The 21,164-nt window shown below is 46.5% G+C and overlaps 1 protein-coding gene across 1 annotated transcript in view; it reads right to left on the reverse strand.

Annotated features, from left to right (window-relative positions):
• Positions 1-854: 854 nt before the first annotated feature.
• Positions 855-21,164, reverse strand: part of CFAP36 (cilia and flagella associated protein 36) — a 21,361-nt gene continuing 1,051 nt past the window's right edge. The window contains exons 2-10 of the mRNA XM_045294175.1: positions 14,544-14,608; positions 13,543-13,644; positions 11,922-12,036; positions 7,333-7,420; positions 5,279-5,330; positions 3,679-3,781; positions 1,778-1,827; positions 1,467-1,616; positions 855-1,014 (exon numbers count right to left, since the gene is read on the reverse strand). Of these exons, the coding sequence (XP_045150110.1) occupies positions 913-1,014; positions 1,467-1,616; positions 1,778-1,827; positions 3,679-3,781; positions 5,279-5,330; positions 7,333-7,420; positions 11,922-12,036; positions 13,543-13,644; positions 14,544-14,608 (827 nt within the window). The 3' untranslated portion in view covers positions 855-912. The remainder of the gene's footprint in view (positions 1,015-1,466; positions 1,617-1,777; positions 1,828-3,678; positions 3,782-5,278; positions 5,331-7,332; positions 7,421-11,921; positions 12,037-13,542; positions 13,645-14,543; positions 14,609-21,164) is intronic.

Consider the following 21,164-nt stretch of genomic DNA (forward strand, 5'->3'; position numbering starts at 1 on the left):
CCCCTCCAGAGTCACCTGTACCTGGAAACTGCATGTGGGTGGTCGGCACAGCACTGGGAAGTCTGGGAAGGGAAAGGTCTCCCGGCCATGAGTTCTCTTTGTGCAGACAGACTACGGAAAACTGTCTTGAAACCTCTTTAACATACAAGACCATGGGCGCCCCAGAGCCATCTCCATTGTTTGCTTTAAAAGGAAACTTGTGATGTTCCTTTTCAGTGACAGTATTGTGTCCTCCCTTTATTGAAAAAAAACTCAGATCCTTACACTCCCTGCAAGGCCCTGCATAATCAGCACCCTGTCTGGCTTGTTTTGTCTCTGGCCTCTGATCTCTCATTCTGCATATGCACCAGCCTTGGTGTGGCATGGCCTGTCTCTGCTACAGGGCCTGAGCCAGGCCCTTCCCTCCCTGGAGGTAGCCTTCCAGAGTGCTTGAGCACTTTTTCAAGGAGGTTGGTACTGAGCACAAAGCATGGTGTGCAGTAAGTTGTAACCAAATATGAATGACTAAATGTGCTGTCAGCTAGTTAGTGTACCCTCTACAGGAGACAACGGGCTCAGGGTTTGCATTAGACTTGCCAGGTAAAGCACGGTGGTTAGGGACTTGGCTGAGAGTTTAAAGGTTGGATGTGTGAACCCACCAGCTGTTCAGCAGGAAAGAAATGGGGCAGACTTTCCGGAAAGACTGGAAACTGCAGGGCAACTCTACTTGGTCCTTGGGGCTCTCTATAAGTCAGAGTCAACTTGACAGCAACAGGTGGTTAGTTGCCCATACAAGTAGCTGTCACCACTGCCACCCTGCATCTCCCATGTGTAAACTGGCATTTAAAATCTCAAGGCTTTAGAACAGGCTCAGCTTAAGGATTAAATAATTTATTTTTAAGAAAATCAATTGATTTTGCTGAATTAACAAAATCATTTATTAATAACTTCTTCTTTAAGCTTCTCTGCAAGCAGTCTCCTCTTAAGTAATGTTTGCTTCTCCTCTGCTGTCATTTCTGGTTTCTCTGTCATTTCCTTAAATGAAAAAATAGCTTTAGGATAAGGTGAACTCACCTGTGAACATTCCCAGTCTCTTGTCTCAAATGAATACGGATGCTATTTTCTTTAAGAAGACATGCCAGATGTAGAGTAGGTTCTCTATATTTCTTGGGATGTTTTGAGGAAGCCTCTTGGGGGAAGTGGCTGGGGTATTGATCCTGCCCAACGGTTAAAAAAAACAACCTCTAGCCCTTCAAAAGGCCCAGGGAGACCGCTGGCCGTAAAGCACTCAGAGCGGGCGGGGCGACGAGCGAAACGAGTGTATCATGAAACTGCTGTCGTGTCTGCCTCACACTCCCGACCACAAGTGTCTTACTGCCTATAAGAGACAGGCAGCTGTCGGTACCAGCAGGATGGTTTTGAAGGGGAGGGGCAGCACAACGTGGTGATTATGAGGTTTGTAAGTTTGACACGCAGGGCGAGCATACCTCGACTTCCCCAGTAGGTTTTCCTGTTTGCTCAGGATTTTGTATCTGCTTAGTCCTCTGGTCCTTTTTCATGGACATTAACTTGTCTCTCTTCTGCTTAAGATAGTGTTCTCGTTGCCGCAGCTCTTCTGTCCCCAGTGCTGATAAATTCTGGATCAGGAAGAGGAGGAGAGGTCTACATTCAAGTCTACGTACAGAGCAGCACAGCCAGCATCTGACTGGGCTCAGTTAGAAATCCGAGTTCAGGTCAGTAAATCGGCTCTGGTGTTCACACTGCCCGGCCCCAGAACTCGTCCTTGGGTCTTACTTACTGCTATGGGCCCTTCCATGCTCGGGTATTCTGAGCCCGCTGTCTTCAGACCTTTGGGTGGGAGGAAGGATGTTTCAGGCAATGTTTCCAGCTTTCTTGCCAGGGGTTGTACAGACTGATTAGCAAAATGTACTTTAACTTCTGGCAGTAATAAGACAATGAGACCAATTAGACAGTGTAAGCATGTTAAATGCTCTGCTAGGCTCACCAGGCTGAGCTGATGTTCCCCTCTAGGATGACAGACATCATCCCAGTTAGTCAGCTCGCCCTCACTGGCCCAGGCACCCAGGGGAGAAGGATAAACACAGTCTGCCCTCAAGGAGCGTGCGCACCCCAACTACTTCTAAGTGGCTTTGTTTCGTATGACTCATGATCAGTCATAAGGCACTATCCGCAGGTGAGACAATGAGAACCACACCGGGTGTAATGAGGTGCCACCCAAACCAAGTAATCCCGGAGTCCTGGCTGTAATGGGATCGGTTCCGAAACGCTTGTCCGTGAAAACAGTAAGTGACCCTATATTTGCAAAACCATGTAAAAACTACAATTTTCTGTGCTGAAAGATTAAGTGCTTTGCGATCTGTTTGTGTGCGTGGTTACGTGCTGCAGACTCGGGACCCCCCTCCCTCCCAGAGCTCAGTACTTCCCAGCAACGCGGTGACTCGCCAGCCAACAGGACAAGAGCAGAATTGCCCCATGGGTTTCCGAGACTTAACCTGACAGGCGCAGAAAGCCTCGTCTTTCTCCTGCTATGCATGAGAGGAGGAGAAGTGGAGATTAATATCTGAATTACTCCTCTGAAGCATGCTTCTCATGATTTGATAGTGTAGTTCCGTTTTTCAAAGATAAAACTTTTTCATTCCAAGTACATAAGCTACCAAAGAAAGCTGAATGAGACGAGCAAAGACCTTCAACAAAAGGATGCCAGCACCTGAGCGCATGGAGGGAGCACTTGGTGCGCGTGCCTCTCTCCAAGCCTGCCCCAGCCTCCTGCCCCAGTGTGCCGGCTCAGGAAGGAAAAGATGGGGCCAGGCACTGCAGAATTCCCTTACGCAGAAAGGCCAGCTTGACCAAGTCGGTCATCCTGACAGAACGGAAAACCCCGGGTTCCCGGTGTGCCTGACTCCGAGGTGGGGACTGAGCCCCAATAGGTAGCCTCGAGGTGGAGAAAGGGCGGGGGCTCTGCGTAGCTCTCGCCCTTAGTCTGTTTGAGAGATAGTACTCAAATGCAGACCTAGAGAGGCCGGTACCTGAAGCCAAAACAGTTGGCCACGCTCATCTCTAGAGGGAGAAGCTGCTTGAGGAAGCCAGTGATGGGAAAGAAAGGGGCGCCCGGCAGCATCAAGGAGAGTGTGGTGGGGGAGGGGAACTAAAATGTCTCCACTGCAGAATGTAATCACCTAATGCACAGTAACTAAAATCATTGCCCTGGAAAAGTGGGACTACATCCTCTCGCTCAACTGCCACCCCCTGTGGCTAAGTTCACAGAGGACTCCACGGACTGCGACAGAGCAGCATGGTGCCCGTGTGCAGCACGGCAGCCCTCTCGGGAGTTTGGAAGGTTGAAAGAGTATGTATGTGCAAGTCACACCAGTGTGTATGTTCAGGAAGGCCGCCATTTAACTGCACGTAGAACCTTCTGGGGGTTTTGTACATCTTATCGCTAGTCGGACATTACCACACACAGGGTTGCAGCACATAATTTACTGATGTTTGCGTGTAATATTTCCAACAAAGATTATTACACGCAAAGAAAGATTTATAAAGATACTAATTGCCAAAGACAACAATAATGAAAACTGAAAAAGCAAAACGAGGTTGTCAACTTACATCAGAACGGACATACCTGTCCCATCATAAGTCGGGGACTGTTTGGGAAGGTTCGGCACACGGCACCCTTACCTGCGGGGGGCGGCGCAAAGTGCTCACCGTCCCCTTGCGGATTATTCAGCTTGGTAGCATCGCTAACCTGCACTGGCAGCTCTTCTGTCTTGGCCTCTGATAACTTCAGAATACAGAATAAAAAATGTTTTAGATTATTTTCAATTAATTCACTACTTAAATGAACCAGAGCTATTAGTTTAAGAAATCAACAACAAACCCACCTACCTAATGAAAACATAAGCAAAAGGTTCTATTTTTCCAGTTTTTAAGCTGTTGCTGCGAATACATCTCCTGTTTATGAGGCAGGTGAACACGTACGTCAACCTCATAGTGCCAGGGTCACTATTACAGTGAGCTCTCTAGACTTGGCTGCAACTGGCTTCACACCCAGGCTTCATCCGTACTGGGCCTGGGACCTTGCCCTTGACGCTGGGGGAAAGGCAGCTGCTGGATGGGCTGGTGCTTTCCCACTTACTCAGAACACACTGCTCTGGAGTACCTGAAGCTGGCACTACTGATTTCTACCTTTTACTAAAGCGGAGCAGTGCGCTGAAACCAAAGAAATCACTTACATGACGGAAAGAACAAAGGAAGTAGAAGCCCATGTTCACACAGTTACTGGGCAATTTAGGGTATCTTAAAGCATTGAAGTTATTATTGGCGTGTGAAAAATATAACACAAAGTCGGGGGGGGGGGGAAACACCTAAAAAACAATCGTATGCTCTTATTATGCAGGAAGCCTGCTGCCCTACCTGCTGCATGTAGTTTCTTTGTAGAGCAGACACAACTGCTGTCTTCGCAGAGCACTTTTAAGCAGGTTTCTGTTCTAATATTGAAAATCCTTAATAACAGCTAAGAACCTGTTTCTACTTGCTAAAGAGAGAGCTACTCTTAGTCCTAAAATGTCTCTCCAGCTCTGCCCTAGGTACCTTGGAGTAAAATAAGTTTTTCAAGGAGGCTAATGGTGAAAAAATTACACACATCATAATGAGTGAGGTGGTAATGAGGGAAATTACTGTCCAGTGACTGAGAAAGCAGTGCCCTTAGATTCCCTTCCCACTGGGAGACTGAGAAAACGTGGGGAAAGCGGTAGTTAGCAAGGCAGAGAGGAAGCAATAAATACTAGAGATCCCTCAGGAACTGGAATCCGAGCGGGTACTTGCAACAGAAAACCAGCAAGTGTGTGGGCCCTGACATGAGTGACAGGTACGGTGCGGCGCTGCCCGCAGGGCACCTCTTCCGCTGTTTCAGAACAGGACGGAAGCCCAGGAGAGTGGGGGAGTGAAATATTTTTGTTCCTATTCTTTTGCTCATAAAATGAATTTTTATAAAAGCTACTTTCCCCAAAATATGAGTGGGATTAGAGTTTAGAATTAAAAATGTTGGTCTCATAATTTAAGCAGCAGGCTGCTGAGTGAGCTAGCCCCTCTAAGGTCTGGTCTGGCTATAAGGAAACCCTTCCTACATAGAAATGGAGCAAACATTTAGACTTGCCCAGAAAACATGCAAACTGAGGAACTGTATATTCCTAGGACAACATAAACATGAACAGCTAACAAGAGGCATAAGCTCAGAAAGAGGCAGCGACAGTGAGGTACGTTAATGTGTGCGCAGCACCTGCTTCTTCCTCTTCCTTTCTTCCTCTTGGTCATATTCCTCTTTGGATTTTCTGAAATACAGGACAAATACAGTAGAAAAGTAGGTTTTCTTTCTCAAAGAACAGCTATTCAACCAGTCCACATGCAGGGGACACGGATACAGCGAAGGAGAAGAATCAGGCCTTGCGGGAGCGCGGCTTTAGAGCAAAGCCCAACTGTTCTCCATCTCTGGGGAAGTTGATCATAGGCACACATGAGGAGGTTTCAAAATTTTGTGGAAAGAATTCCATTATCTTTCCATTTTTCTATGAACTTTTTGAAGCCTCCTCACACACCACAATGTAGTTGGTAACAACATAAAACCTAGGTTTATCAAATCATTTCTTCAAGAAATGTGAATAATCCTTAGCTGAAGAGATCAACACATTTGCAATTTAAACTTGAATGAGGAGTGCCATTAAGGCAGCCTTTGAGCTCCCTCCGTACAGAGAGCAGCTGTACCTCTCTAGACCCGGCCTGCTTCTCCCCCTCCCCGCTCTCTAACCCCTTCTCCGCTGGCATATGCGCCATCATGAAGCCCCTGATGTGCTACCACACTTTTAAAAACTGCTCGCCGGGACAATCTGATGTAGGACAATTGTCCACCAGCGCTGACACGTGCCTGCAGCTGAGCGTTGGCTGCCGCCTGGAGCAGATGCCAGCAAGCCAATGCCAGCACACAGCAGCACGGGTTTGCAGAAGCGTCTGTGCATAGGCTGAGACGGCCAACCACCTTCTGCCCAGCACTTCATTGTGTGCATCACCTACCACCTGGGGACTTCCCCACAGGACGCCACCCCATCGACAGCGCTTGGAAAACAAAATCAAAAAATCCGATGCTGATCCCATGTTCCAAACACCAGCTGTAATCAATCCAGTTCAGAACTTCGTCAGGATTGGAAACTTACTTTCACAGACGCTCGCCCTGCCAGCCTGTGCTCTCCACGCATTCTCTGCTGTCTCTGGCTCCAGCTGCCCCGCCTTCCCTGGCTCTGGCAGGAATGGGCTGGGCTGGGCTGGGTGCAACACACATCTGCCTGCCTCCCACAACCACTCAAACTTCTTCCTAAGTTCCCAACGAGGCCCACCCCTCTCTCCCGGGGAGCAGGTGGGGAAGCGGGGAGCCTGTGGGGCGTGTGCACTGGACATTGGAAACGAAGGGTCTGTGACAGCAGCTGCCTGAACCCCTTTGTCTTAAACCAGTGTCACCTGGAGATTGATACAGTGGGCGCTGCGGTTCCCACTCCTTGCCAAGACTCCTACAAGGGTTAGGAACAACAGGCCCAAGGGAAAAGGACATGTCTACTGACCATCCATCCTCGGCTCTGAGAGCTCGTTAGCTACACGCTCCGGGCCAGGCTGAGACATGTCACGAGTGAGGAGGTGGCAAGATAGCCCTCTGGGATAGCCCTCCACTCTCGCTTCCTCTGTGGGTTACCTGCCACCCCTCAGCTCCCCTGGGAGACACCCAGAGTGAGCCTTCCAGTAAGTACTGGGCCAGGGAGTACCCTGCTTGCCCCAGGTTGCTATTCAGCCCTTCCCAGGACCTGGGTGGCTCAGCTGCAGCTGCAACTCGCATGTTAGTAGCTGCAGGGGTTTTGTTTGGCTCGCCGCCCCAGGAGAGGAAGAGGAGCTACCCATTTGGGCCGATCTGTGTGAGCCAACAGGAAAGGGTTTCTTCTGTTTAGAAATCTTCTATATAACACCCACCACACTGAGTCGATTCCAATGCGTGGCAGCCCCACACCTTCCAGGGCAGGCCTGTGCCCCAGGGGTTTGCGGCAGCTGGCCATCCGGGAATAGACTCCCAGGCCTTGCTTCTGGGGGGACTCGAGCCTCCATTCTCAGCCAAGCACTTGGCCATTTGAGCCGCCCAGGGGCACCTAATACAGACACATAGCCATGGAATTCCCGAGTCACGGTCTGGTCTTCAGTGAATCACTTACGTGTTCAAAATACTTTGGGGCTAAAAAGCATATACAGATCATATTAAAATATTCTCAACGCTTCTCCAGAAAATATAAAAGAGGATACCTCAGAACTTCTCTCAGGATCTTCATTTCTTCCTGTTCAAGGTCACTAACAACATCAGAGCCATCAGTTAGACAGTCGGGCAGGACACCTGTTCAAACCCAAAGATCCCACAGAAGAACATCAATCCACAGCAGACATTCTGATCATCCGGAAAGAGACAGCACTGAGACCAACCATTCAATTGTTGGCTCCAGCTCTTAAACATATTTTTGTCTTAGACTCATTCCCACAACAAAACCATCCATTCTACCTAGACATGTCTCTAATTACCCAATTGTCATATATCAAGTAGCCATGATCACCTATGGCATGATAAATTAGGTAAGACAAACTACTGCTTCTCATAACCACAGAGCTGCTGCCGCTGCCCAGAAATGCAACTGAGCTGACATGAAGCGAGGCTCTCAAGGGACTCTCTGGACAGAGAACCAGTGTTTGAGCTGCAGCTGCTCCGAAAGAGGGCTTACAGCCTACAAAGAAAGCATGGTGTTGGGCTTCTGGGAGACAGGACCGTAAGTAAAATCCCTGTCCCTCTAAGGTTCAGTGATCAACTCAATAATGACCAGCGAGGGAAGTGACAACCTCAGACCAGTTTAATTGACTTTACCTCCCTGATGAGCAGATGGATCAGTAATCCGTGCTCTGCTCCAATCAGTCCTTCTTACATTGCCACAGCACTGGCAGCAGGTCTTTCTCCCGCCACTGTACGGCTGGGAGTTTAGATCTGCTCCAAATTAAAGGGGCTTTATTAGGGTAATCCCCTGGATACTTAAATGCATTTTGTAATTATACTTTTTGAGGTAACAGATTCAGATGGGGTTGTAAAAAAATAATTGAGAGATTCTGTATACCCCTCATCCAGTTCCCCCCAATGGTAACATCCTGCAAAACGCCAGCACATCATAACGGCCAGGAAACATTATTAAATTCCACTCATCTTAAATGCGTTCTTGCTCAGTCCAAAAGTTATAAAATTACTATTTTCCTACTAGCCTTTCTAGGGAAATTAAAGGTACTCATTTAAATTATAAAATGTATATCAAGGATTTCATCTCACCGGGATGAAAGAGCAACCCAAAAGCGATGAAATCTTTCAAAGCCATCAAAGCATCCGCCCACAATTCTTTGGTAAGACTCGACATCCGAGGCCCCAGAGCGACTCGGAGCTTTCTTACCACCGAGCTAAGGGGCAAATAGCCTGCAATGTGAGGTCAACGACGCTGTAAGGCACTCTCCCTGAGTCTAACAAGCAGCGTTCTTAAATATAAACATTAATAACAGGCCAAAATTAATGGTTAGCTTACATTGTAATGTACGTAACCTGTCCCTCTCTGTGGTCTGACAACAGCCATTACCCATGACTCCCTTGCCAGATTCTTTGCCGTTATCAGGCAGCGTGATGCTTACGAGATGCATCCCTGAACCCTGGAGTGACCTAAGACTGGTTTAAAGTAAGCCTCACGGCCCATTCCCCTGCCAGGTAGCTTCGGGAGGATGTGCGGCCCTCATCCTGATCCTGACGAGTAGTGCCCGGGTTGGCTGGGGTCGTCTAGAGAAACAAAACCAGTGACACTCAGAGGAAAGGGCTTGATATCAAGGAATTCAAGAAGGGAGAGAATATTTTGAAACTGACTATGATAGCAACTGTACAATGCCGCCTGATGTGATTGAACTATGGACAATATGATATCTGTATTAGCTCCCAATACAATAGTGGGGGGTGGAGAAGTAATTTTCTATCGGGATGGCTTTCCAATCTGGTCAACTCCAGCCCAGGGGCCTGATGCTTGGCACAGCCCTCTTGAGACTCGGGAGCTGAAGGCAGATGGCACAGAGAGCCGGCGCCTCTGGAAGCAGGGAGCCCACAGGCTGGTGGGCGCAGTCAGTGACCCTCACAGTCAGCGAGGAGGAAGACAGCAAGAGAAGTCCCCAGTCTCTCTTTTAACCGGCCACACCCCCAAGGACGCACCGTCAGGCTGTGACCTGATTGACAGGTTGGACTCCACCCTACACATTCACACGGACGCAAGTTGACATAAAATCTAAAGCCACAGAGAGCTGAAGGGAAAACTCAGGGAGGCGCTATGAAAGTGTTACCTTGCAAACCATAAGAGATGTACAAGAGGCCACACCCCTTTTCTTCATGCGGCACTGCTGAGATGCAGCCAGAGTACAGAGTACAGTCATGCGAGAAGATGCTGAGAACCACAGGAAGTGTGACGATCCTTGATAACATCACCCAGCCACTAGCTCAATCAAGCCTGGACCCGGCAAGCCAAACCTTCGTGATATAAATGTTACTTCCTTCCCTCCCTCCTCAGGACTTCCTGCTCGGTGTGATAATAATCTAATGCTTATACAATTTTTACTGGGCTCTGTTACTGGCAGCTTGAAGCTGGGACGGGCTGTGTGCATTTGTCCATCTAAAGGAGTGCTCCAGCTGAGTTCCAAGGTGTCAGTGCCACCTTCACCGTGTCATCAAAGTTGAACTGCTGGAAAGAAATTGTGTCAAACTCTTTCTCTCACAGGAAAGAGAAGAAAGGGTCGCATAGTCAAGCCACGGGATACAGACAGACGAATGACAGTCACGAAATCACATGATGTGTTGCATGGGAGAACTCTGCTACACGAGTCCTCCATAAAGGATTGAAGAGCAGGGGAGCCCTTTGAAGATGAACGTATGCCTGTCTCAGATCACGGTGTTCTCACGGGCCTCGTATACATGTGTCTGTGGTACCTTCGGTTTTCTTCACCAGCACACCAAGTCAGTGCATCTGTGCGTCTCCAATCTCTCCTTGCCCAACTTTCACTTTATATGAGGTTTGCGTCAGGTGCACCTTAGTCCTCCAAGTAGCATCCCCTTTCTTGGAAGAAGTACAGCCAGGATGCTCCTGAGAAGCAGAGATGGTGAGACTTCCATGTGCTCTGGACCAGTCCCTGGAGAAGGACATCATGCTTGGTACAGTAGAGGGGCAGCAGACAGGGGAAGCCTCTTGGCAAGAGGGAGGGACACGGCGGCTGCAGCACTGAGCCCCACCGTGGGGACAGCTGTGAGGGTGGGGGCTTTCACAAGGTTGCCTGAGGTGGAACGCCTTGGCGGTGCCTCACAAGAGCAAGGCACATGTAAAGATTGAACACGGAGCAGGGAGCAGGGGAGACAAATCAATGCAAAAGAATGCCAGGAGAACAAACAGATCGGTTTGGGGAAAGTGCAGCCAGAGTGCCCCTGGGAAGTAGAGGGAGAGATTTCATGCCACATGCGTTGGACACGTTGTCAGGAGAGACCAGTCCCTGGAGAAGGACGTGATGTTTGGGAAAATGGAGCGACAGCGAAAAAGAGGGCGGCCCTCAGAGATGGACCAACACAGCAGCTGCAACGGGGGGGTGGGGGTGGGGGGTTCGAGGGAGATGACAGCTGTGTGGCTGGCGCACAGCACGGCGGGGCAGGAGTCCCCCTGTGGTGTGCAGGGCCGCTGTGCCGGGAAGAAACCGGTGTGTGGCCCCCCAACCCCCACAGCCGAGCAGCAGCGTGCTGCGTGTTCTTTAGGGCTAATGTTGGCTCTCCCCACGACCAACTGTTCTTTGTCTGCTGTGGAAGGTTCTGGGCTTCTGGAGGGATGCTATGCTGTTGCTTGGTGTGAAGGGGTAGAGTTATTGATCGCATCAGAAAAATGGGAGCGGCATCTACAGCAAGCACCACCACCACCACCCCACCCACAACACTAGCGTTTGCCTTGCCACCACAGAAGCCCTGCTGTCACACGTGCCAGACCTCGAAGAGCACAGAGCACCACTGCAGTGTAGCTCCCAGAGCTGCCCGCGCCGACTGAAGGGAAGGTCTTGCTGCCAAACCATTAGTCAGGTTCCCTCGTAGCAAGCCGTAGCCGTGGCAATCTCCAGAGGGGGGAACCGCGGTCGAGTCAGCAGACAAGCCTCAGAGTGGAGACTCCCACTTGAAGGTGAGGTGGTCCCATCGTCAGCAGCGTGGTTAGAGAGGCAGGCACAGTGGAGGGAGAGCCGCAACACCCTGCACACTGGGAGGCATCCGAGCCCGGGAAGGGATCGGGAGGGAGGTGACTGGGAACGTGGATTCAGCTTTCCCCCCAACTGCTGCATCAGTTCACTGCCTTCTAACAGTGCTTCTCAGGAGGGCGCCAAGACCTGCAGCTTCAGCACCACCTGGGACTTTGACAAAAATGTACATTAGCAGGGTCTCAGCGCAGGTACACTGAATGGAGAACGGGCGGGAGCAGTGGGCGTTTCCACGGGCTCACCCTCCGGTAAGCGCCCTTCCTTTGCACAGAAACTGAGTGTGGCCAGGCCCTCTCAAAATTGCTGCATCTCACCGACAATCAGGCTCTCCCAAGCCTACAACACTGCCCACTCCAGTGCAAGTCTGCATTCCTTCCCATGTCAAATACACGCTGATCCCTCAGCTGTTACTCTAGCCTCGTGAGCCAGCCAGAGACTTTCAACCTTAAAATAAAATGACCCCAGGCAGCCACAAGTAACACTGGATTCCGATGAGTATAGACCAAAATATGCAAAACACGCAGTTAGCACTTAATTTTCTAACTTGAACATTTTACCGTTTCTCTCTTGAATGATCCGGATGGCTTGCAGCTGCATTTCAATGTTTTTCTGGACCATCATTGCTTTAAAGATGGTGAAATCCTCCGCGGCCAGCACGGGCTGCAGGATGGCCTGGGAAGGAAAGCCGTCAGTCAGATGAAGAGTCAGTTCTACAAACAAGCTGCAGCCAGGGCTGTCATGTGCGGTGCAGGGCTGCTGCTTATTACTCATGATCAGATGGCTCAAAACATTTGCTCTGTTGACTGAGCGAAGGGGCCAGATAGGCTAGCTGGCTCTCTATGAGCTGACTGCTCTCCTGGAGGGTCCTCAGCTCACTCGTGGAGGAGATTAAGAGGAATCCCGTAGCACGCTGCTCAGCGACATGTCACGTTACTCCATCAAGTGGACAACTGGCCTTTTTGTAAACGCAGAGTCTTACCAGGATAGCGATGAGCAGAAGCCCCAAGAAGTTCAAATAGTGTAGGAAGTAAAACCACAAGTGATACGTGGAATGTATACACACATGCTCAAGACATGTGACCTAAGAATGTTCTGTATTTATTCTCTTAATCTACAGGGGAAAACTGATTAAATGATGAGTCCAATGAATTTGCTGATATCCCTAATCTATGCAGCACAATGATCAAAAGTGGTTAAGAATGTGGACTCTGGAGCTACAAAGCCAGGGTTCCAATTCCAACAATGCTAAAGAACAGCTACAAGCCGCCTAAACCCTCCATGCCTCGCTTGCCTCTTAGTAGGATGCTGGCAATAACACACTTACCTGATGGCTTAGGGTGAGGATAGAAAGAATTTTGACTATGGTGTGATGAAGGGTGTCTGACAAAGAATTCTACAAGCACTGACCACTGAAATAAAGAAAGCCCGGGAATGTCTAAGTTCTGTCCGTGTCTTCATTACTGACCGGGCATTGCTGTGTCCCGAGGCAAAGATGGTATTCCATGTTTGAGAAGAAACAGATTCATGTTAACACATCTCCATCAAAATTAAAACTAAGACTTTTCAACACCTAGTAGAAGGGTGAGTAAAGAAGGGTGTGTGTTACTGCTCAGGGTGGGAGTGCTAGCTGTGCGTTTTAGTGGCTTATTGCTAAGTAGACACCCGGGTAGCTGGAGGATGCTCCAGAATAGCATGGCAGTTTGCATCAGCCCTGTATGCGCATCGCAATTTTGAGTTCAGAGAGTTTCTTTTCAATACTGAAAGCACCATGGCCTGCCAGAAGAGCAAACAAATCTGTTTTGGAGGCGAGATTTCAACTCGATGTACCTTAGACATGTTACCAGAAGGAACCAGTCCTGGGATTGTGAGGACGGCACAGGACTGGGGAGTGTTTCAGTCTCTTCTGCGTAGTGTTGGTATGAGCCACGGCTGACAACACACACACACACACACACACACACACACACACACACGCCAGTCCATCAATGCATCAGATTATCATTCCTCAACGTGGTTCAAAAATGAATCCACATGGGGTGAATTATTCCTCCCACAATGGCTAAAAGATTCTACTTGGACTGTCCACATCCCTGAGTGCTAAGCATGTGGATGAAAAACATACAAAGTTAAGTGAAACTGGGTATTTCTGTCAAAACTACAGTATGTTAGCAGAATTACCTGTGATGTCCGAGTCTTTGCAAGAGGAGAAGTACATGCTTCCTGGAATTGGTCCTCATTAATTCCAATCTCTTTGAGATAACTTTCTAACAGTTTCTCAACCTACGAAGAGAAAGTTTACCTTATAGATTCATACACAAAAATTGCAGATGTCAGCTTCACACTACAGATCTAGTTTAAGCCCCAAAGCCCATTGTCATCGAGTCCATTCGGGCTCTGTCAGCCCTTCAGGACAGAGTGGGGCTGTCCTGCTTCCAAGGCTACCAGTCTTCAGGGAAGCAGACTGCAAAGTCTTCATCCCTTGGTGTCGATGAGCCTTTGAACCTTTTCCCTTAACAGCCGTGTGCTGTAACCTCTGTGCCACCAAGGCTGTGTGGATCTTGCTTAGGAAAGTGCAATCAAATGCTTGTTTGCAATTTCTAATCAGTGTATTATAGTACATGGCGATGACACTGTCTCACAGAAAAACAACCAAAAGTTAAAATACTGTATAGATAATTAAAAAGAATTTCGTAGTTTTATTTCCTTTTCTGGAAACATGAGTGAGAATTTTAAAGGTCAATATGACAAGACTAGTTAGCTATCCTCAGGCACTTTTAGAAAGCACAACACAACCAGGACTAAATGAATACCATTTAACCTTGATTCCCTTGATACAGCCACAAAAGTATAAGAATAAAATGCAAAGTTTAAGTACAAGATCCTTTAAAATCATTGTCAAAAAAAATTTCTTACTAAAGTGATATCTGTTTGCTGTGTCTATTCTCAACAATAAGATAGTAAATAATTTTTAAACAATGAAGTCCTTAAATTCTACAGTAGAAGAAAGAGGCTGTAAGACTTGGATGCACAAAATACCATCAGAAGCGTATGTTAACTGGGGGTATTGTTATGGTATATTTAATTTTTGTAAAGTTAAATACTTTCAATGGAAAAGTCCCTTTTTATTTAAAAAAGCTAAAATAGTGTTATTCTAATCAATGAAAGAAAAAAATACTTACCAGTTCTTTGTATTCCCGATGAATCTCTGTATAAGTCAGTTTGCTTTCTTCTTCATCATCAAAAACTAAATTTAAAAGAAAAATAGTGCACTATGTTAAAAAAATCATTTTACCAATGCAAATATAAAAGTCTACAGACAGAACTAATATTCTTACAGCTCAATCCTTGATCTTTGAGTTCTTGGGGTTTTCCTAAGACCCTTAGATTGAATGGGGCCTCTGAAACGATGACACTGCCACCAGGTGGACCCACTCATAGTGCCTCTTGGGGTTCAGACTAAGGTGGCCAGATTGTAACATTGGTAAAGCAGACACCATTGATAAAACTCAGATCCTGGCGAAATAGCCACATGGCGGCCGAAAACCGTATACCCTAGCTTGTCGTGCATTCTTTCCAAAAATCGGGACTGTCCTGCCAAAAGCGGGACGTCTGGTCACCTTAGTTTAGGATGAAAGATGAAATAACTGGGAATAAACCTGAGCACAGAAACCACAGACCTATACAAAGAAAACTGACTATCTGAACATTATTACAAGAAATCAAGAGACCTTGACACAGATTGAAGATTCTATATATATAATATATACATACACACATACATGTTTTTTTAGGAAGACTTAATTAATATTGTGAAGCTGTCAATACTACCTAAAGTGATCTCCAAATACAACGCAATTCTAATCCCAATCCCAACTTCAATCTTTAGAGAAATGGAAAAAAATAACTACCAACCTCATATGGAGAAAGAAGAGGCCCAGGATAAACAAAGAACTTCTCAAAAAGAAGTAGGAGGCCCTGCACTATCCAACATCAAATCCCATTACAGAGCTACAGTGGTCAAAACATCCTGGGGGGACTGGTACAATGAGAGATACAGAGAACAACAGAACAGGGCGGAAAACTCAGAAATAAAAGCATCCACCTACAGGCAACTGATTTTCAGGCAAATGACCCAATACATTAAATGGGAAAGGGACAAATCGTGCTGGAAAAATTGAATCTCCATCTGCAGTAGAATGAACCAGAACTCATAGCTCACCGCATGCATAAAAACAAACTCAAGATAGATTAGAAGTCTGAATATTAATCCCAGAGTTATAGATCAGGGCCATCAATAAGAAAATGGGGCCGCACTTAAGGACGTACAGGCGGCCAATGAGATGCAGCGAGCACGCCCAGGGGAGAGAAAACAGATGGCACCTGTTAAAATGAAAACTTTGTCCAAAGATTCAAACAAAAGCCCAGGGATTGGGGGAAAATCTTCAGCGATTATACAATGGACAAAGAACTAATTACTGAAATCTATAGAATTCTGCAACACCTCAATTAGGAAAAACAATCCAATTAAAAGGTGTGCAAAGGACATGGATGGACAATTCATAAGGGACGACACTCGAACGGCTAACATGCGGAAGTGATCGCAGTCTCAAGCCAGTCTGTAGTTGTATCATTTACTTTTCTCAATAATGATTGAAAAGCTATACCATTGGCTAACTTAATGACACTACAAAGAGAATTACCTTTTACCCAGGAGGATGCTCTCTAGTGTTTTCTATCGTACAATGAGAGATGTCCCTACAGTGAAGCAGAGCTATATATAGACCATCACTACATGAATGGATTTGGGGCTTGCAGCCTTCTAAGTGAGGTGTTAACTGAGTCCACATGGAAGAAGCTACACCAGCCTGTGTGATCCAAGGACTGTAAATAATGTAATCCAAATACAAAGGGGGGAATGGTATCAGAGCTTAAATTCTAAAGCCTTGTTTTGCAGAAGGCTAGAGATGACAGTGGAAACCCAAAGTCCATTTGAAGGGTCTCCTGGATTAAGCCTCTGATGAATCCCTCTGACCATATTCCAGAGAAATGAAGAGTCTCACGATCAGACAGAGAATTGTACAGTTCACTATGGTGGATGTCGTGAGGTTCAAATGTAATATCTTGTCCTTTGGTCGCCCTTTTGACCTACTTCAAAATTGTTTCTGTTTTTAATGTTTTCTGATTTCTTTCTATTGAGGTTTTTTCTATATTTTGTCGGGTGTGTGTGTGTGTTTAATTCACTTCCTGTGTGGTAAACTGAGGGACTGGATGAGAATGTCGTTCAGCTAAATCCTCTATACTCATAATTAATAATTACGGATCTGGAAAGCTGACTCTGGGCGGGGAAAACCCTCATGATGGTGAGATACAAATAAATCTTAATATATAGTCTCATGATTAAACACAGTCCCTCCAATAACCCGCCCCCCATCAAGGCACTGTCAGAGGAGCTACCGTATGAGAGGAAGCACTCGTGCTGCCCGTGCCTGGAGGGTACCTGTAGATAAGCACGCTCAGGGGCTAGAGGCGAGCCCACCCTAGCATGCAGCACACCCTGGAGAGGGCTCAGATGCTAGAAGCGAGCCCACCCTAACATGCGGCACACCCTGGAGAGGGCTCAGGGGCTAGCACTAGGTCGAGATGCAGAGTTATTCCGTTGTCTGTTTACTTTGTTACCCGTGTATGATATTACCCATTAATTAGGCAATGCACTGGCTGTATGACAGGTGTGCCTTTTTAAAGACCTGTAAGCCCATTATATATACCCACTGGAAAATGCACTCACTCACTTAGTCCTGGCCTCGGGACACGGAGCCCAGGCCCCGCTTTGTCTGCCTGTATCTATTAGTTTCCACAACCGCAAAGTCGCCCCTGAGGACCTGTTAGTGTGCTGGGGACCCCCATACCCCAACATTCCTGTTGGTGTTTTATATGATCTTCTGTGTATAAAATCCAGGCTACGTAAATCTATGGAGATAGCAATTGGGTGAATAATTACCTAGAGGCATGGCAGGGTCGGTGCTGGGGAAGTGGGGAGCCAACAACGAGAACAGAGAAAAGAAGCGTTCTACAGTTGAATGTGAGGATGACTGTGCAACGCTTCATAATACGACCAATTAAACGGTGTGCCGCGCGCCCATGTGACGGGAAAGCGGCCTCAAAGGAAATGGTGCCTAAACACAATTGTTGTGATAATATTAAGTACACAGAATCACACCGGTCCAAAACTGATGTTCTTTTTAAATGCTCTTTCCCATGGGCTCATACAAGGACATCATTATATTTTAGAAGTGTGCAAGTACTTTTCAGACAATACTTCATAGATTATAAATTGCTGTTCATAAAAAAATTTAAAAATTTTAAATTGCTGTTCGTAATAGGATTTAGCATTGACCTTTAATAAGGCGCCCAGAGAAATGAATCTTCATAGATCAAAGCTTGCACCTTCTGCTTCAGAGAAGAGTCCCAATAGATCAACATCAGCGACGATTTTTTTTGCAGTTTCCCCAATGACTCTTTAGGCTGAGTACCAAGGTATACTCCTTCCTGATCCTTGAATTTCCAGCAGGAAATTCCATTCTGTTCTTTAATCTTATACTGTATATTTCCTACAAACCTAAAACACTTGAAATTTTAGAAAAATTTAAATCAAGCAAACCAAAAAACTCTTCCCCTAAAAAGCTCCAAAATTCCTTAAAAAAAAAAACATTATGTACTGATAAAATCTAATTGTTGTGTAAAATTCAAAATTCAAATCCAGCACTTTATTATTTTATTCTAACCTACAACAGAAAAAAAATTGCTGTATTGATTGTAAATTTTTTCCTCCAACTTAAATATATGATACCGAAACAAACACAAATTTACTATTTACTTAACCAAATAGTATAAGGCAGCAATTCCTTTGTAAACATGTAATGAAACATTACTGTTGATAGATCTTCAATATTAAATCCTTTTGCAAGAAGCTCCAAGCGTATTTTATAGTACTGACATTTTGCTGATGGCAAATATTTCTGAGCGTGCCTCGTTCAACAGTGAGATTACAATAAATGAAGCCAGAGCACTTGTCTACCAATGACCACGTGACCAAGGTGGCGCCCACGATTAGAAAGTTTCCTTCCCCTCAAGAAGGAACACTCTAATTACGGGAATGGGGCCAAGCCACGGACTGCCAACAATAAACTTTAATTCCCCCAGAATGTTATTTCTAAACGCAAAACAAATTTGGCATAAAACTCTTCAAAGCCTGCCCATTGTCTAGAGATGAAGAGCAAGACCCTTAGAAGGCCACAGAAGCCCCTCCAAGCCTGGGGCCCAAGTGCTCCAGCCCCCCACGCTCCAGCCAGTTCCCTCCACCTTTCAACACCTCCCTCCCCCTTCCCCTGCCAACCACTCTTAAAGACGCTGGAAAGTGGTACCTTCTTCCGTGAGCCTCTAGGCATTGAGTACCTTTGCTTGAGTTCGTAACACACAGCCATGATTCTTCCTGTATTCTCTCCTACTACCTAGTCCATTCCAACCCATCACACAGCTCGGTAGTACACAGCCCCCTAGGGTCTCCAGGCTGTCCATCTTTACAGAAGCTGAGATCCACATTGCCAACTCTGCAGTTAGCAGTCCAACCTGTAGGGCGGCTCCTACCTTTATTTGCACCTACCATTTTATACTTAAATTCTGTTTACCTGCCTATCTTCCCACCCTAGACTGTGACCTTCAACAGCACAAAGACCAGCCTTCACCACCCTGCAGACTCCCATGTCGTACACATTCTGTGTTTGCTGAAGTAAGTGTTGATGTAACAAAGTTACAGGAAACTAATCTTCAATAAATCATCTGAGATAGAGAAGAGCAGGGTGACATCCCAGAGTCAGGGAAGGATAAAAAGTGCTAATCCCAAGTGCCACCAGCCTCTCCGTAGAAGCACCAGCTACAACAGACCCATGACTTAAACAATGTTCAGTTACATCACATGCTTATATGGCCAAGGATCACTGCTTCCCTGTGGAATTATAAAATTAATCAGATGTGTTATGACTGAGATGTAGCTACTTCAGATATTTGCTTATTTAGGAACAAAAAGAACAATGCATCCCCATCACCTTGGGGCTCTTACTAGGATCTTCCTTCTAGCCCACTGCCTGTGAGCTGACTCTGACTCAGCAAGGCTGTAGGGCAGAGTAGAACAACTGCTGCTTGTATTTACAGGAGTGGCTGTCAAGTTCAAATGGTTGACCTTGTAGTGGTAACTCAACAATTAACTCAAAGTACCACCAAGGCTTGTAATAGCAATTTAAATTCTTAAAAGGAGTACAGATAGAAATGGTTTTGTTTTTTAATTTCTTAAAAATACTTATAAAGACTCAAACAACCATTTCGATGGGAATGAGAAGGGTCAGAATGGAGACCCAACCCTATCTGTAAACAGTTGAACATCCCCTCACAGAAGGGTCACAAGGAAGGGACGAGCCAACCAGGGTGCAATATAACCCCAACGAAACACACAACATTCCTCTAGTTCAGCGGTTCCCAACCTGTGGGTCTCAACCCCTTTGGGGGTCAAATGACCCTTTCACAGGGTTGCCCGATTCATAACAGTAGCAAAATTACAGTTATGAAGTAGCAACGAAAATAATTTTCTGGTTGGGGGGTCACCACTGCATGAGGACCTGTATGAAAGGGTCCCAGCATGAGGAAGGTCACGAACTACTGTTCTAGTTCTGTAATGCTTCCTCCCTCCTCCCCCGCCCCATTTCTATCTTACAAATCCAGCTAGACCAGAGAATAGACACTGGTACAGATAAGAGCTCTTGACACACGGGATCCAGGACAGATAACCTCCTCAGGACCAATAATGAGAGTAGCAATACCACAAGGGTAGGGGGAAGGTGGCGGGGAGAAAGGGGGAACCGTTCACAATGATCGATGTATAACACACATACCCCCAGGGGGACAAACAACAGAAACACGGGTGAAGGGAGCTAGCGGACAATGTAGGATATGAAAATAATTTATAATGTATCAAGGGTCTGTGAGGGTGGGAGGATAGGGGAGGGAAGTAAAAGGAGCTGATACCAAGGGCTCCAGTAGAAAGAAAATGTTTCGGAAATGATGGATGGCAGCATATGTACAAAGGTGCTTGATACAATCGATGTATGGATTGTTATAAGAGTTGTAGGAGCCCCCAATGAAATGATTTAGTTTTTTAAATGTTTTTAACTTATAAATTTTAGGAAGATCCTCCTTTCACCTTGAATCCCAAACAGATACTCACGCATCACAGGGTTACTTGAGTATCTATCTGGTTATAACTAAGATTCTGGTAACATTGTATCAGGGAGCACTGGTGTCAAACTGGGTGGCACACTGAGGTACTAATCCCAAAATCGATGGGGAATGGGGCCCACACTAGTCCCTCTGCAAGGGCAAGATGCCACCGTCTGCTCCCTAAAGATTTAAAGGTCCAGGAAACCCTTCTGCTCTGTCCCATGGGGGTCCCTGAGGTGGAATGAACGTGATGGCAGGAAATCTTTCTCTGGTTCCACCCCTTCCACTAGCAGTGAGCTACTTGTGGGTAGGGCTGTATTGCATCTCCAAATCTAAGCAGGGGTGAGGGGATGAGAAATTGTATGCATTACACAAACACCTGCTCCATGACGACTCCAAGAGCAAATGGCCATGTCTACCCTTCAAATACTTACAACGATTTATTAGGTATTCCTGCAATGCCGATGTGGCCCTGAGATTGCAAAGAAGACTGTGCCCAATGAAACATTACTGTTGATAGATCTTCAATATTA

Source organism: Echinops telfairi, unplaced genomic scaffold (genome assembly GCF_000313985.2).
Source record: "Echinops telfairi isolate 266 unplaced genomic scaffold, ASM31398v2 ScPeMD7_2573;HRSCAF=3158, whole genome shotgun sequence".
Lineage (NCBI taxonomy): Eukaryota > Metazoa > Chordata > Mammalia > Afrosoricida > Tenrecidae > Echinops > Echinops telfairi.